This window comes from Oncorhynchus masou, chromosome 29 (genome assembly GCF_036934945.1).
Source record: "Oncorhynchus masou masou isolate Uvic2021 chromosome 29, UVic_Omas_1.1, whole genome shotgun sequence".
In the NCBI taxonomy this organism is placed as follows: Eukaryota; Metazoa; Chordata; class Actinopteri; order Salmoniformes; family Salmonidae; genus Oncorhynchus; species Oncorhynchus masou.
This window is the reverse complement of record NC_088240.1, coordinates 35,066,733-35,080,148: the sequence shown is the minus strand read 5'-3', so window position 1 is coordinate 35,080,148 and position 13,416 is coordinate 35,066,733. Positions and strand designations below refer to the sequence as shown.

General features: G+C 45.4%; 1 protein-coding gene across 1 annotated transcript in view; it reads left to right on the top strand.

Moving 5' to 3' along the window:
• The window catches only part of LOC135519408 (contactin-associated protein-like 5), a 68,344-nt gene that overhangs the window by 31,495 nt on the left and 23,433 nt on the right, over window positions 1–13,416 (top strand). The window contains exons 8-10 of the mRNA XM_064944612.1: window positions 453–720; window positions 1,538–1,681; window positions 6,673–6,841. Coding sequence (XP_064800684.1) covers window positions 453–720; window positions 1,538–1,681; window positions 6,673–6,841 — 581 coding nt within the window. The remainder of the gene's footprint in view (window positions 1–452; window positions 721–1,537; window positions 1,682–6,672; window positions 6,842–13,416) is intronic.

Sequence of the window (13,416 nt, the reverse complement as noted above, 5' to 3'; positions counted from 1 at the left end):
TGCTCTTCTCTGCCTCTGAGGCACTGGGATTGATGGGCCGCTGACCTCAATTGACATAGCTGCTCTTTTGGTCCATATACCTCACAAGGCCTCTGGATCACTTGGAATTAAGGTGTGTTCTTTCTCTGCCCACCTGACGGCTAACCTAGATTGGAGGGGAGAAACTCAGAATTTTATAGTTTGATATTATATGACACTTCTGCCTGTAGTCCTTTTGTACTGCACCTTTTGAATTCAAGATAGTCATTCAGCTTCATATGGCGTTATCAAGGAAATGTGTGATTCTTGCAGGCGAGTTAGTTTTCTAAATATCATTTTCAGTAAATCTCTTTATCAGCTCACTGTATTTTATTCTGCTCAGATGAATGGTACAGTAAAAGTACAGTAAATCCAACATGTTGATGGTATGAGTGAATAATTCCATTATCTGTGTTTTCCATGTGTGTCACCAGGGCAACGTGACCTTCTCGTGCTCGCAGCCCCAGCTGGTGTCCACCACATTCCTGAGCTCCAGCAGCAGCTTCCTGTCGCTCCCGGCCACGCCGTCTGCTTCAGGAGGCTTCACGGTGCGTTTCCAGTTCAGAACATGGAACCCAGACGGGCTACTGCTCTCCACCCAGCTGTCCCTGGAGCCCCAGAGACTGGAGCTGCAGATAAGCAACAGCCGGCTGCGCTTGACCCATCACACGTCAGCCCAGCAGAAAGAAGAGGTCTCCACCGGTGAGGGCCAGGCCAACAGCCTCTAGCCTAGCTGACCCACACTATGGGCTGGAATCAGTGTACACCCAGGGAGACAGAAATAATAAAAGTCTTTATTCCAGTGAAGTAGACCGACAGTGAAAAGCTAATCCATCATCCAGGGGGAGACTGTCTGTGTTTGGTTTTGCACATCATTACATCAACATCATTCATATGACCTTTTGCCCCCGAGAAACTCAAAACACATTTAATCTTCTTGGAATGGCTTGAGGAAAAATGTCATTCTTGTATTTTGGACATGAGCGCTATAGGATTGCAGTCAGAGAGAAATAACATGTATAATTACGTTGGATTGCAGAGCCCAGACTTTCAGCAGATGGCAGGCACAGAGGGAATTATAGACACACAGAAAGACCATTACAGCTTGGAAGCCCTTCACTATAAAGGACAATCAAAATGGATATACCACAATCTGCTATGTCTGTTTGAAGCTTGAACCTACGGTCAAATGAATGTTTCATCCAATAATAACCATTACGTTATGTCCTCTGGCAACGATTTAGCTTCAATCTGACCAGCCACACTTGTCGTTCATTTTCATTCCCATGTCATCTTCCATTCTTGTTTGGAAATGTAGGACAGTTATTAAGACACACCATGTGACCATACTGTAGCTTACACAGCGATTGATAGGCTATGATTTATAATGTAATATGTAGCCTAGTACCTACAATATGTTGGAGATCCCAATCCCAGTAATCCCTGAATGAACATGTAGTTGATGTTTGATGAGCCTGTAAAAGTCTCACACAGAAAACACACCCTGCTGTCTCCACAGGTCACAGAGTGAACGATGGACTGTGGCACTATGTGAGTCTCAGCTCTCAAGGTCTTCAAGTCACCACGACCCTGGACAATGAGCCGTCCTCAACCATCGAGCTGGGGGACCACATGGAGGCAGGAAACAGCCTCTACTTCGGAGGTAAGACCACACACAATGAGTCTTGTTGTCTGCATCACTATCTCATTGTCACGACTTCCACCAAAGGTAGTTCCTCTCCCTGTTCGGGCAGTGCTCGGCGGTCGGCGTCGCCTGCCTACTAGCCATCACCGATCCCTTTTTCCTTTTCTGTTTGTTTTGTCTTTGGTTCTTTCACACCTGGTTTCAGTTGCCTTTATTTCTGTGTGTATAATTTACCCTGTTGCCTGCCTCGGTTTGTGTGGGATTATTTTATTGTGAGATTGCTCGGTTAGGTTGTGCCCATTTTTGTTTCACGCATTCATACTGAGTGTGTATAAATTGAGGAGCTTTGTTTGTTCCTCCTTTCGTGATTAACGGGTTTCTCTGTTGTCGTGGGCGTCTGATTTTTGTATTGTGCCTTACCTGTATTTGGTGGACTTGCCCATTATAAGTATGCATCTCGGACATCTCTGCTCTCCTGCACCTGACTCCTTCCCCTACCTCCAAACGCAATATTGTCACAGAATCCTGCACCAGCTTCGATGGAGTCAGCAGGAGCTGACGCGCTCCCAACATCTATGGAGGAGCACGTTCAACACCACATGGCAGTGTTACACCGGCTGGGGACCACGATGGATCAGGTGATGGCGACGATGGAAATATGGGAGAGAGGTGGCCTTCCTACACCTCCACCAGCCACACTCCAACCAGTACCACAACCCTCTCCTTCGTTGCCTGGTTCCAGTGTTATTCGACTCCCGAGGGAGTACGATGGGACGGCGGCCGGGTGCCAGGGGTTCTTACTCCAGATGGAGCTATACCTGGCAACCGTTCATCCGGCTCCTTCGGGAGGTGAGAGCGTGAACGCCCTCGTCTCCTGCCTCTCAGGCAAAGCCTGGAGTTTGCCAACGCCGTATGGAACGATCCAGACTCGGCGAGGGACCACTACCCAGACGGGTGAATGTCTGTTCCATCTAAGGCAGGAGAAGAGGAGCGCACAGGACTTCGCCCTAGAGTTCCGGACCTTGGCTGCTAGCGCGGGAAGGAACAACAGGGCCCTGATCGATCACTATATGTGCAGTTTGCACGAGGACGTCTGTAGGGAGCTAGCCTGTAGAGACACCACCCTCTCCTTGGACCAGCTGATAGACATGTCCATACGGTTGGACAACTTGCTGGAGACCCGCGGACATCCGGATCGGGCCCTGTCAGTTTTATCCCCCAGCCCCTCCACTCCAACGCCCATGGAGCTAGGAGGTGCTGCAGCGAGGGCAACCGGAGGAGGAGCCCTTTCCTGTACCAGCTGTGGTCGTAGAGGGCACACTGCTGACGGTGCTAGAGGGGTCCTTCTGGGAGTCGAGACGCCAGGCCGAGCACTGCTCGGACACCTCAGGTGAGTCGGCACCAGGCTCACCCAGAGCCTCCTGCTGGTCACATGTATGTGTTCATTTATTTTCCTGAATTTTCCCCTCATTCCCGGCATAAGGCGCTAGTAGATTCGGGCGCAGCAGGCAATTTTATTGACCGCGTTTTTTTGCATTGTTTAGGGATCCCCCTTGCTCAGATTGATAAACCCTTCCCAGTGCACACCTTAGAGAGCCAACCATTAGGGTCAGGGATAGTCAGGGAGGCCACGGCTCCACTGGGCATGGTTACGCAGGAGGGTCATGAGGAGAGAATTAGTCTCTTCCTCATTGATTCTCCTGCATTTCCGGTGGTGCTGGGGATCCCCTGGTTGGCCCGTCACAACCCCAAGATTTCGTGGCAACAGACAGCTCTAAAGGGGTGGTCAGAGGAGTGCTCAGGCAGGTGTGTAGGGGTTTCCATCGGTGCAATGACGGTGGAAAGTCCAGACCAAATCTCCACCGTGCGCAATCCCTCAGAATATGCCGATTTGGCTATCACCTTCTGTAAAAAGAAGGCAACCCAATTACCACCTCATCAGCGAGGGGTTTGTGAGATAAATCTCCTGGTAGACGCTGCACTTCCCAGGAGTCACGTGTATCCCCTGTCACACGAGGAGATGGTGGCTATGGAGACAAATGTCTCTGAATCTCTGGGGCAGGGGTACTCCACATCACCTCCACATCACCTGCCTCCTCGAGTTTCTTTTTTGTGAAGAAGGAGGGAGGTCTATGTCCGTGCATTGACTATAGAGGTCTAAATTCCATCACGGGTGGGGTACAGTTACCCGCTGCCTCTCATTGCCACGGCAATTTAGTCATTTCACGGGGCATGCTTTTTCACAAAACTGGATCTCAGGAGCGTGTATCACTTGGTGCGTATCCGGGAGGGAGATGAGTGGAAGATAGCGTTTAGTACCACATCCGGCCATTATGAGTACCTCGTCATGCCGTACGGGTTGAAAAATGCTCCAGCAGTCTTCCAATCTTTTGTAGAAGAGATTCTCAGGGACCTGCATGGGCAGGATGTGGTGGTTTATATCGATGACATTCTGGTCTATTTCGCTACATGCGCCGCGCATGTGTCTCTGGTGCGCAAGGTACTTGGGCGACTGATGGAGCATGACCTGTACGTCAAGGCTGAGAAATGCTTGTTCTTCAAACAGGCCGTCTCCTTCCTAGGGTATCGCATTTCCACATCAGGGTTGGTGATGGAGTGTCCCCGCATTGCAGCCGTGCGTAATTGGCCCCCTCCAACCAGGGTAAGGGAGGTGCATTAGTTTTCAGTGTTTGCCAACTACTACCAGAGGTTTATTTGGGGTTTTGGGCAGGTGGCTGCTCCCATTAAGTCACTGCTGAAGGGGGGCCGGTGCATCTGGGGTGGTCGGCTGAGGCGGACAGAGCTTTTGGTCGCCTGAAGGCTCTGTTTACTTTGGCTCCCGTGCTGGCGCATCCGGATCCCTCTTTGGCATTCATTGTGGAGGTGGACGCATCCGAGGCTGGGATTGGAGCCGTGCTCTCACAGTGTTCGGGTACGCCATCGAAGCTCTGCCCTTGTGCTTTCTTTTCGAGGAAGCTCAGCCCGGCAGAGCAAAACTATGTGGGAGATTGGGAATGGTGGCTGTCGTCAGAGCTCTGAAGGTGTGGAGACATTGGCTTGAGGGGGCTCAACACCCTTTTCTCATCTGGACTGACCACCGTAATCTGGAGTACTTCCGGGCGGCGAGGAGACTGAACCCTCATCAGGCAAGGTGGGTTATGTTTTTCACCCGATTTCGGTTTACTATCTCATATAGACCAGGTTCCCAGAACACTAAGGCAGACGCACTGTCCCGACTGTATCATATGGAGGAGTGGTTCATCGATCCTCCTCCCGATGGGAGGTGGACGCAACAATCGAGCGAGCATCACGTGTAGAGCCTACTCCACCACAGTGTCCAGCTGAATGGGTGTACGTTCCGCTGGAGGTTCGTGACGGGCTGATCTGGTGGGCTCACACGTCCTCCTCTGGTCATCCGGGCATAGGTAGGACGGTGCGATGTCTTAGTAGGAAGTACTGGTGGTCCACTTTGGCCAAGGACGTGAGAGTTTATGTGTCCTCCTGCTCGGTGTGCGCTCAGTGCAAGGCTCCTAGGCACCTGCCCAGTGGGAAGTTATAACCCCTTCCCGTTCCACAGCGGCCTTGGTCACACCTGTCGGTTGACTTCCTGACCGATCTGCCTCCGTCACAGGGCAACACCACGATCCTGGTTGTTGTGGATAGGTTTTCTAAGTCCTGTCATCTCCTCCCTTTGCCCGGTCTCCCTATGGATCTACAGACTGCGGAGGCCCTGTTTACTCACATCTTCCTGCACTACGGGTTACCTGAGGACATTGTTTCTGATCGGAGTTCCCAGTTCACGTCTAGGGTGTGGAAGGTGTTCATGGAACGTTTGGGGGTCTTGGTCAGCCTTACCTCGGGTTTTCACCCCGAGAGAAATGGGCATGTGGAGAGAGTGAACCAGGATGTGGGTAGGTTTCTGCAGTTGTATTGCCGCCGGAGACCGCAGCGAGGCTGGATCTGGATCTCGACCCGAAACCTACCCCTCCGCCTGCCCTGCCGGAAGCTGTGTCCGCGGTTTGTGGGGCCATTTAAAGTCCTGAGGAGAATAAACGAGGTGGGTTATAGGTTACAGCTTCCCCCTTACTACCATATTAACCCCTCGTTTTATGTGTCTCTCCTCAGGCCGGTGGTGGCTGGTCCGCTTCAAGAAGCTGAGGTGCGGGAGGTCCCTTCCATCCCCCTGGACTTCGAGGGGGCGCCTGCGTATGCAGTTCGGGCGTCGGGTGAGGGGCCTTCAGTACCTCGTGGATTGGGAGGGGTACAGTCCGGAGGAGAGATACCGGGTGCCGGTGGAGGACCATATTAGACCCATCTATGCTGAGGGAGTTTCACCGCCTCCACCCAGATCGCCCTGCGCCTCGTCCTCCGGGTCGTCCTCGAGGCCGGTGTCGGTGCGCTGCGGGAGCCACGCGTCAGGGGAGGGGGTACTGTCATGACTTCCACCGAAGGTAGTTCCTCTCCCTGTTCGGGCGGCGGTCGGCGTCGCCGGCCTACTAATCATCACCGATCCCTTTTTCCTTTTCTGTTTGTTTTGTCTTTGGTTCTTTCACACCTGGCTTCAGTTGCCTTAATTTCTGTGTGTATAATTTACCCTGTTGCCTGCCTAGGTTTGTTTGGGGTTATTTTACTGTGAGGTTGCTCGGTTAGGTTGTGCCCATTTTTGTTTCACGCATTCATACTGTGTGTATAAATTGAAGAGCTTTGTTTGTTCCTCCTTTCGTGACTAACGGGTTTCTCTGTTGTCGAGGGCGTCTGATTTTTGTATTGTGCCTTACTTGTATTTGGTTTACTTGCCCATTAAAATTACGCATCTCGGACATCTCTGCTCTCCTGCGCCTGATTCCTTCACCTACCTCCTAACGCAATATTGTCACACTCGTGAAACCAGGACTTGATGGTCAGGTCTTGTTGCAGCCTCTGAAGACATTATCTGAAAATGTATACAGGACATGTTGAATGATGAAAATGCAACTATTTAGCAACATGTCTTCTGATCTGTGTCACAGGTTGTCCATCTCTGAACATCTCAGGCTGTGAGAACCCCACATTGGCGTTCCAGGGGTGCATGCGTCTCATCTCCATCAACAGCCAGCCCATGGACCTGAACCAGGTGCAACAAGGACGGCTGGGAAACTACAAGGAGCTGCAGTTTGACACATGTGGAATCCATGACAGGTAAGCCTTTAGGTGGGTCTCCAATCCCAAAATGTGTTTGGATGACAAACTAAACAGATTTAAATGGTTCGGCCTTTATTTGTTGATGAGGTTATTCTGTCCAACACAGCCCGTGCTTTAGTATCGCTGACAAGTCAGCTAATGGAGATAGGCTTACAGACTGGATCTGCCAATTAGATCATGCAATGGAGTCTGGTACTGTTGCACTATCATCCTGGCTCAGGGCCCCCCTAACAAGTTGATACCTGTGTGGCGTGTGGCGTCCTCTCTGTCCCTCATTACCCCGCTCTGATTGTGGAACCGATGGGTGGGATTAGTACACGCTAAATATATCTCATGGCAAAGTTGAGGAAACCTGAAACACATACAGGGAGGAGACAAACAAAGGACTTGGTGAGTTGGTGCTTCTTCTTGTATTCACCCTGAGGGGAATCCTACTACTCTGATGTCAGATCGCAGCTACACCTGATTCTTCGGTTTAGAATGCTAACCGGCAGATGTAAAGGCTGTTGGAGTGTGTGGAACACAACAGATGAATAAGCCCTACAGGGCTGTTAGTGAAAGACATGAAATATGGGAAATGTGTAAAAAGACGGAATGTGATGGTTCGCATGAAAACAAAACAGGTGACAGCTGTCTGTGTGCCCTATATTGGCTGCCTCTCGATGAGCCTTCCACAAAGGGATGTACGCCGAGAGAATGTTTTGTATATTTCACTACCATGCAATATTACCCCTTATCCCTCATTTTATAGGCGAAGTTTATGCTCAGTATTGTTCACCGTTCTATGAATCTCTTCATTGGACTGTAATTCATTGTCCATCGCAGAGCCATGTCTTTGTGTAACGACCAGAACTATGCTTCATTAAAGGATTGGAAGATTAACCTTTACGAGTGTTAATCTACTTTTCTTTGTGTCCAATCAAACTCCATGACTACATTTTTTGCAAGTGTGCACTTCTGTGCCACGGCTTCTGTAATTTCATGACCTGTGAGGGCAGCCGTGAACACATCAATAGAAATAGCTCTACGGTAATTAAACCATGGCCTGCAACCTTATCCACGCCACAGTCACTCTGCTCCATGGCAATTAATGGGAGAGAGATGAAAATGTATGAAATTATAGATGCACGCTTGAAACCCGGGCAATTATGTGAAACTGAAGGAGGCTTGAGGAAGGTACTATTAATCAGGAAAGCGTGGTTAGGAGAGGGATTTCCATGAAGCGCTGAGTGTTCAAAACCTGTAAATACGTGCTCTGGGTTTGACTTGATGCTGCTGCTTCTTCTTTTTTTTTAAACACACAACAACACAGTACTGGCAAGTGTTTGTTTACCATTTGCCTCAACAATTTGAGTTGGAATGGTACTCAATTCATTTGGGATTTACTGAGCGGCCTTGTAAATCGTAAATAAACAACGGCAAAGGAAATGCACAAACTGTGTTTGCCTCGCCACTTGAGTACTCGGGTGCCAGACCGTGCCTTGATAATGAAAAGGGGAGCCTGCTTAACAGATAATGAAAGGCTGAGGATAGTAGGCTTTGACACGAAGACAAACCTTGTTTTTTCCACTTTTTACCCTACAAAAAGGCTTGGAAAATCTGACAGATATGTCTTTATGCTTTTTAAAAACTTTAATTATTTTACCAACAAATCTCATTTTATCCTTCTTTGATATTTCCACAATCAATGTTGTGAGATTGTTTCTGTTTATCACTGCGCAAAAGTCTTTCATTTAAAAAACAAAGAACAAGTATGTATCATCAATGTTTCTTCTACCTTATACATTTACATTTACATTTAAGTCATTTAGCAGACTTATCAATGTTCATCTTTTCAAATGTATTTATGTTTGCTTTTGTCACTATGAATACCCTGACATTTGCTAATGCATAGTAAAGATATGTATATACATAGTAATGTAATGTACAGGGCCTTCAGAAAGTATTAATACCCCTTGACTTGTTCCACATTTTGTTGTGTTACAGTTTGTGTTACATTTTTGCAAATGTATTGAAAATGAAATCCAGAAATGTATAATTGACATAAGTATTCACACCCCTGAGTCAATACTTAGAAGCACCTTTGATGGCAATTACAGCTTTGAGTCATCTTAGGTATGTCCGTATTAGCTTTGCACATCTGGATTTTGAGATTTTCTCCCATTCTTCCTTGCGGATTCTGTCAAACTCTGTTAACCTTTTACTGCTGTGGGCTAAATCAGGGTCTCACAGAGTGTTTATAGTACACAGTACACCTCACACACATTTTTATAGGCTTAAAAAAGAAGACACCTGTACCATGTCAAATTGAAATGTATTCAATTTTGAGTTTGCATCCCAATATTACACTTCGTATACACTGAAAAGTGGTGGAACAAGTGCCCAATTGTCATACTTAATATAAAAAAAGACTCCCAGTAAAATACTACTTGACTAAAAGTCAAAAATGGTTGGTTTTAAATGTACTCAAGTATGTATCAAAAGTAAATGTAATTGCCAAACTATATTAAGCTATATCAAAAGTAAAAGTATAAATCATTTCAAATTTCTTATATTAAGCAAACCAGACATCACCATTTTTTTTACGGATAGCCAGGGGTACACACCAACACTATATTTGTGTTTAGTGAGTCCACCAGATCAGAGGCAATAGGGATGACCAGGGATGTTCTCTTGATAAGTCCCACTGGGCACACATTGGTTGAATCAACATTGTTTCCATGTAATTTCAATATAATTACGTTGAACCGACGTGGAATAGACGTTGAATTGACGTCTGTTCACAGTGGGGTGTGTGAATTGGACCATTTTCCTGTCCTTCCAAGCATTTCAAATGTAACGAGTACTTTGGGGGGCAGGGAAAATGTATGGAGTAAACAGTACAGATACCCATAAAAATGACTTAAGTAGTATTTTAAAGTATTTTTACACCACTGACACAAAACATTAAGGACACGTGCTCTTTCCATGACATAGACCGACCAGGTGAATCCAGGTGAAAGCTATGATCCCTTCATGATGCCACTTGTTATATCCACTTCAATCAGGGTAGATGGAGGGGAGAAGACAGGTTAAATAAGGATTTTTAAGCCTTGACACAATTGAGACGGATTGTGTATGTGTGCCATTCAGAGGGTGAATGGGGAAGTAAAAAGATGTAAATGCCTTTGAACGGTGTATAGAAGTAGGTGCCAAGAACTGCAACGCTGCTGGATTTTTCGCACTCAACCGTTTCCCGTGTGTATCAATGATGGTCCATCACCCAAAGGACATCCAACCAACTTGAGACAACTGTGGGAAGCATTGGAGTCAACATGGGCCAGCATCTCTGTGGAACGCTTCCGACACCTTGTAGAGTCCATGCCCTGACGAATTGAGGCTGTTCAGAAGGCAAAAAGGGTTAGGCTTAGTGCAACTCAACATTAGAAAGTTGTTCTTAATGTTTTTTTACACTCAGTGTACATCACAGAAGACTGAATTATAACAAAACCGTTTGACATAAACACCGGATTTTGAGCTGTTTCATATTCTTGTTCTGAAGCCATTCCAGCATTGCTGTATGCGTATGGTCATTGTTATTTGCACTCTGAAGCATGTTCTCATCAATGATTTGCCTGTATTCATTGTTCCCTCTATCCTTGCCAGTTTCCCAGTCCCTGCTGCTGAAAACATCCCCATAGCCAAATACCATGCTTCACAGTAGAGATGGTGTTAGACAGGTGATGAGCTGTGCCTGGTTTTCTTAAGACATATCACTTTGTATTCAGACCAAAGACTAAAACGTTTTTTTAAAACTCTTTATTAAGTTGTACACACACACACACAAGACAACACAAAGCAATATCAATAATATACTCAACTAGAAAAAAAATACAAATAAAAAAATACAAATAAAAAAATTGCTTTAAAGATACCATACTTTAGACAAGTTAAACACACCAGGCAGAAGGCTACAAAGGTTAAAGGGCAATCTATAGTACAGGGACAGAGCAAACACCTCACCATTGTTCCTGTAAACAGTCAAGGGATAAGGGTGGAGAAATGCAACCACTCACAGACAGTCATGGCCACAGACCGACCATCCACTGGACCAAAAATAAAGTTTACAATGCTTTAAAATAAAAAAATAAAAAAAATGATTATTCATGTAGGCGTGAAGAAAATGTAAAAATAACTGGGAAAAACAAGCTCACACTTCAATCTCTGCCCGGACAAGATGAACAAGGCATCTGCGGGTAAGAGTAAAATGTTTGTCTCATCAGACCACATAATCTTTTGACTTACGATCTCTGAATGTTTGTGTTTTTCTTTTGCGTTTTTTGTTATTATCCATATTGTGTTTATCTCTGAGAAGCTACCCAGGAAATGGCTGAACGTGGCCATGTTAATATATTTAGCCATAGAAATAAGGTTAATGAAATCAATACCTTTCTAACATCAAATAACATAATATATTAGCCAATATTAGCCATTTCTGAGACTCACTTAGATAATGCCTATGATGATACAGCAGTAGCAGTACATCTATAGAAGAGACAGTAATGCTTATGGGGGAGGTGTTGCTATACATATACAGTTGAAGTCGGAAGTTTACACACACCTAGGTTGGAGTCACTCATTTTTCAACTCGTTCAACTCATTTTTCAACCACTCCACAAATTTCTTGTTAACAATCTATAGTATTGGCAAGTCGGTTAGGACATCTACTTCGAGCATGACACAAGAAATTTTCCCAACAATTATTTACAGACAGATTATTTCACTTATAATTCACTGTATCACAATTCCAGTGGGTCAAAAGTTTACATACACAAAGTTGACTGTGCCTTAAACAGCTTGGACAATTCCAGACAATTATGTCATGGCTTTAGAAGCTTCTGTTAGGATAATTGACATCATTTGAGTCAATTGGAGGTGTACATGTGGATGTATTTGTAGGCCTACCTTCAAACTCAGTGCCTCTTTGCTTGACATCATGGGAAAATCAAAAGAAATCAGCCAAGACCTCAGAAACAATTGTAGATCTCCACAAGTCTGGTTCATCCTTGGGAGCAATTTACAAATGCCTGAAGGTACCACGTTTATCTGTACAAACAATAGTACACAATTATAAACACCAGGTGACCACGCAGCCGTCATACCGCTCAGGAAGGAGACGCCGTCTGTCTCCTAAAGATGAACATACTTTGTGTGAAAAGTGCAAATCAATCCCAGAACAACAGCAAAGGACCTTGTGAAGATGCTGGAAGAAACATGTACAAAAGTATCTATATCCACAGTAAAACGAGTCCTATATTGACATAACCTGAAAGGCCACTCAGCAAGGAAGAAGATTGTGGGAGCTGTACTGTTAGATTTCAGTTAAGATATTATTGACCATAACCTGCTGTTGAGAACTTATTTTTTTATGGCTTTTTAACCTCTGCCATCGTGGATTCAGAACTTCAGTATCTATCTAATAGAGCTCAGAGGGTTGTAGGGTGTGATGTACCACAGGGCAGCTTTCTAGGCCCTCTACTCTTTTATATTTTTACCAATGACCTGCCATTGGCATTTAACAAAGCCTGTGTGACCATGTATGCTGATGATTCAACCATATACATGTCAGCAACCACAGCTAATGAAGTCACTGAAATCCTTAACGAGGAGGTACAGTCAGTTTTGGAATTGGTGGCCAGTAATAAACTGGTCCAGAACATCTCTAAAGCTAAGGTCATTGTATTTGGTACAATACATTCCCTAAGCTCTAGACCTCAGATGAATCTGGTAAAAAATGGTGTGGCTGTTGAACAAGTTGAGGAGGCTAAATTAAATTACCTTAGATTCTAAACTGTCATGGTCAAAACATATTGATTCAATTGTTGTAAAGATGGGGAGAGGTCTGACAATAATGAAGAGATTCTCTGCTTTTTTGACACCACACTCCAAAAGAAAGTCCTGCAGGCTCTAGTTTTGTCTTATTTTGATTATTGTCCAGTCATGTGGTCAGGTGCTGCAAAGAAAAACCTAATTAAGCTGCTGCTGGCCCAGAACAGGATTGCACGTCTTTCTCTTCATTGTAACCAGAGGGCTAATAAAAATACTATACATTACAAATTGTTTGCATAGTCAATTTACGCACAGCTCTGACACAGTAACTTGCCCCATCAGACATGCCACCAGGTGTGTTTTCACAGTCCCCAAATCCAGAACAAATTCAAGAAAGCGTACACAATTATATAGAGCCATTATTGCATGGAACTCCCTTCCATATCATATTGCTAAAATGAACAGCAAACCGGTTTCAAAAAACAGATAAAGCAACACCTCACGGCACAACGCCTCTCACCTATTTGACCTAGATAGTTTGAGTGTATGTAATAATATATAGGCTGTGTGCCATTTTTATTTATTTATGTAGTTCTTTCATTGTGCTGTTCTTGTCTGTTAATGTTCTGTAATACAGTATGTCATGTTTAATGTTTTGTGTGGATCCCAGGAAGAGTAGCTGCTGCTTTTGCAACAGCTAATGGGACTCCTAATAAAATACAAAAAAAAGTATTTCACCTGCCTTTTTGCAATCTCCAGGCATG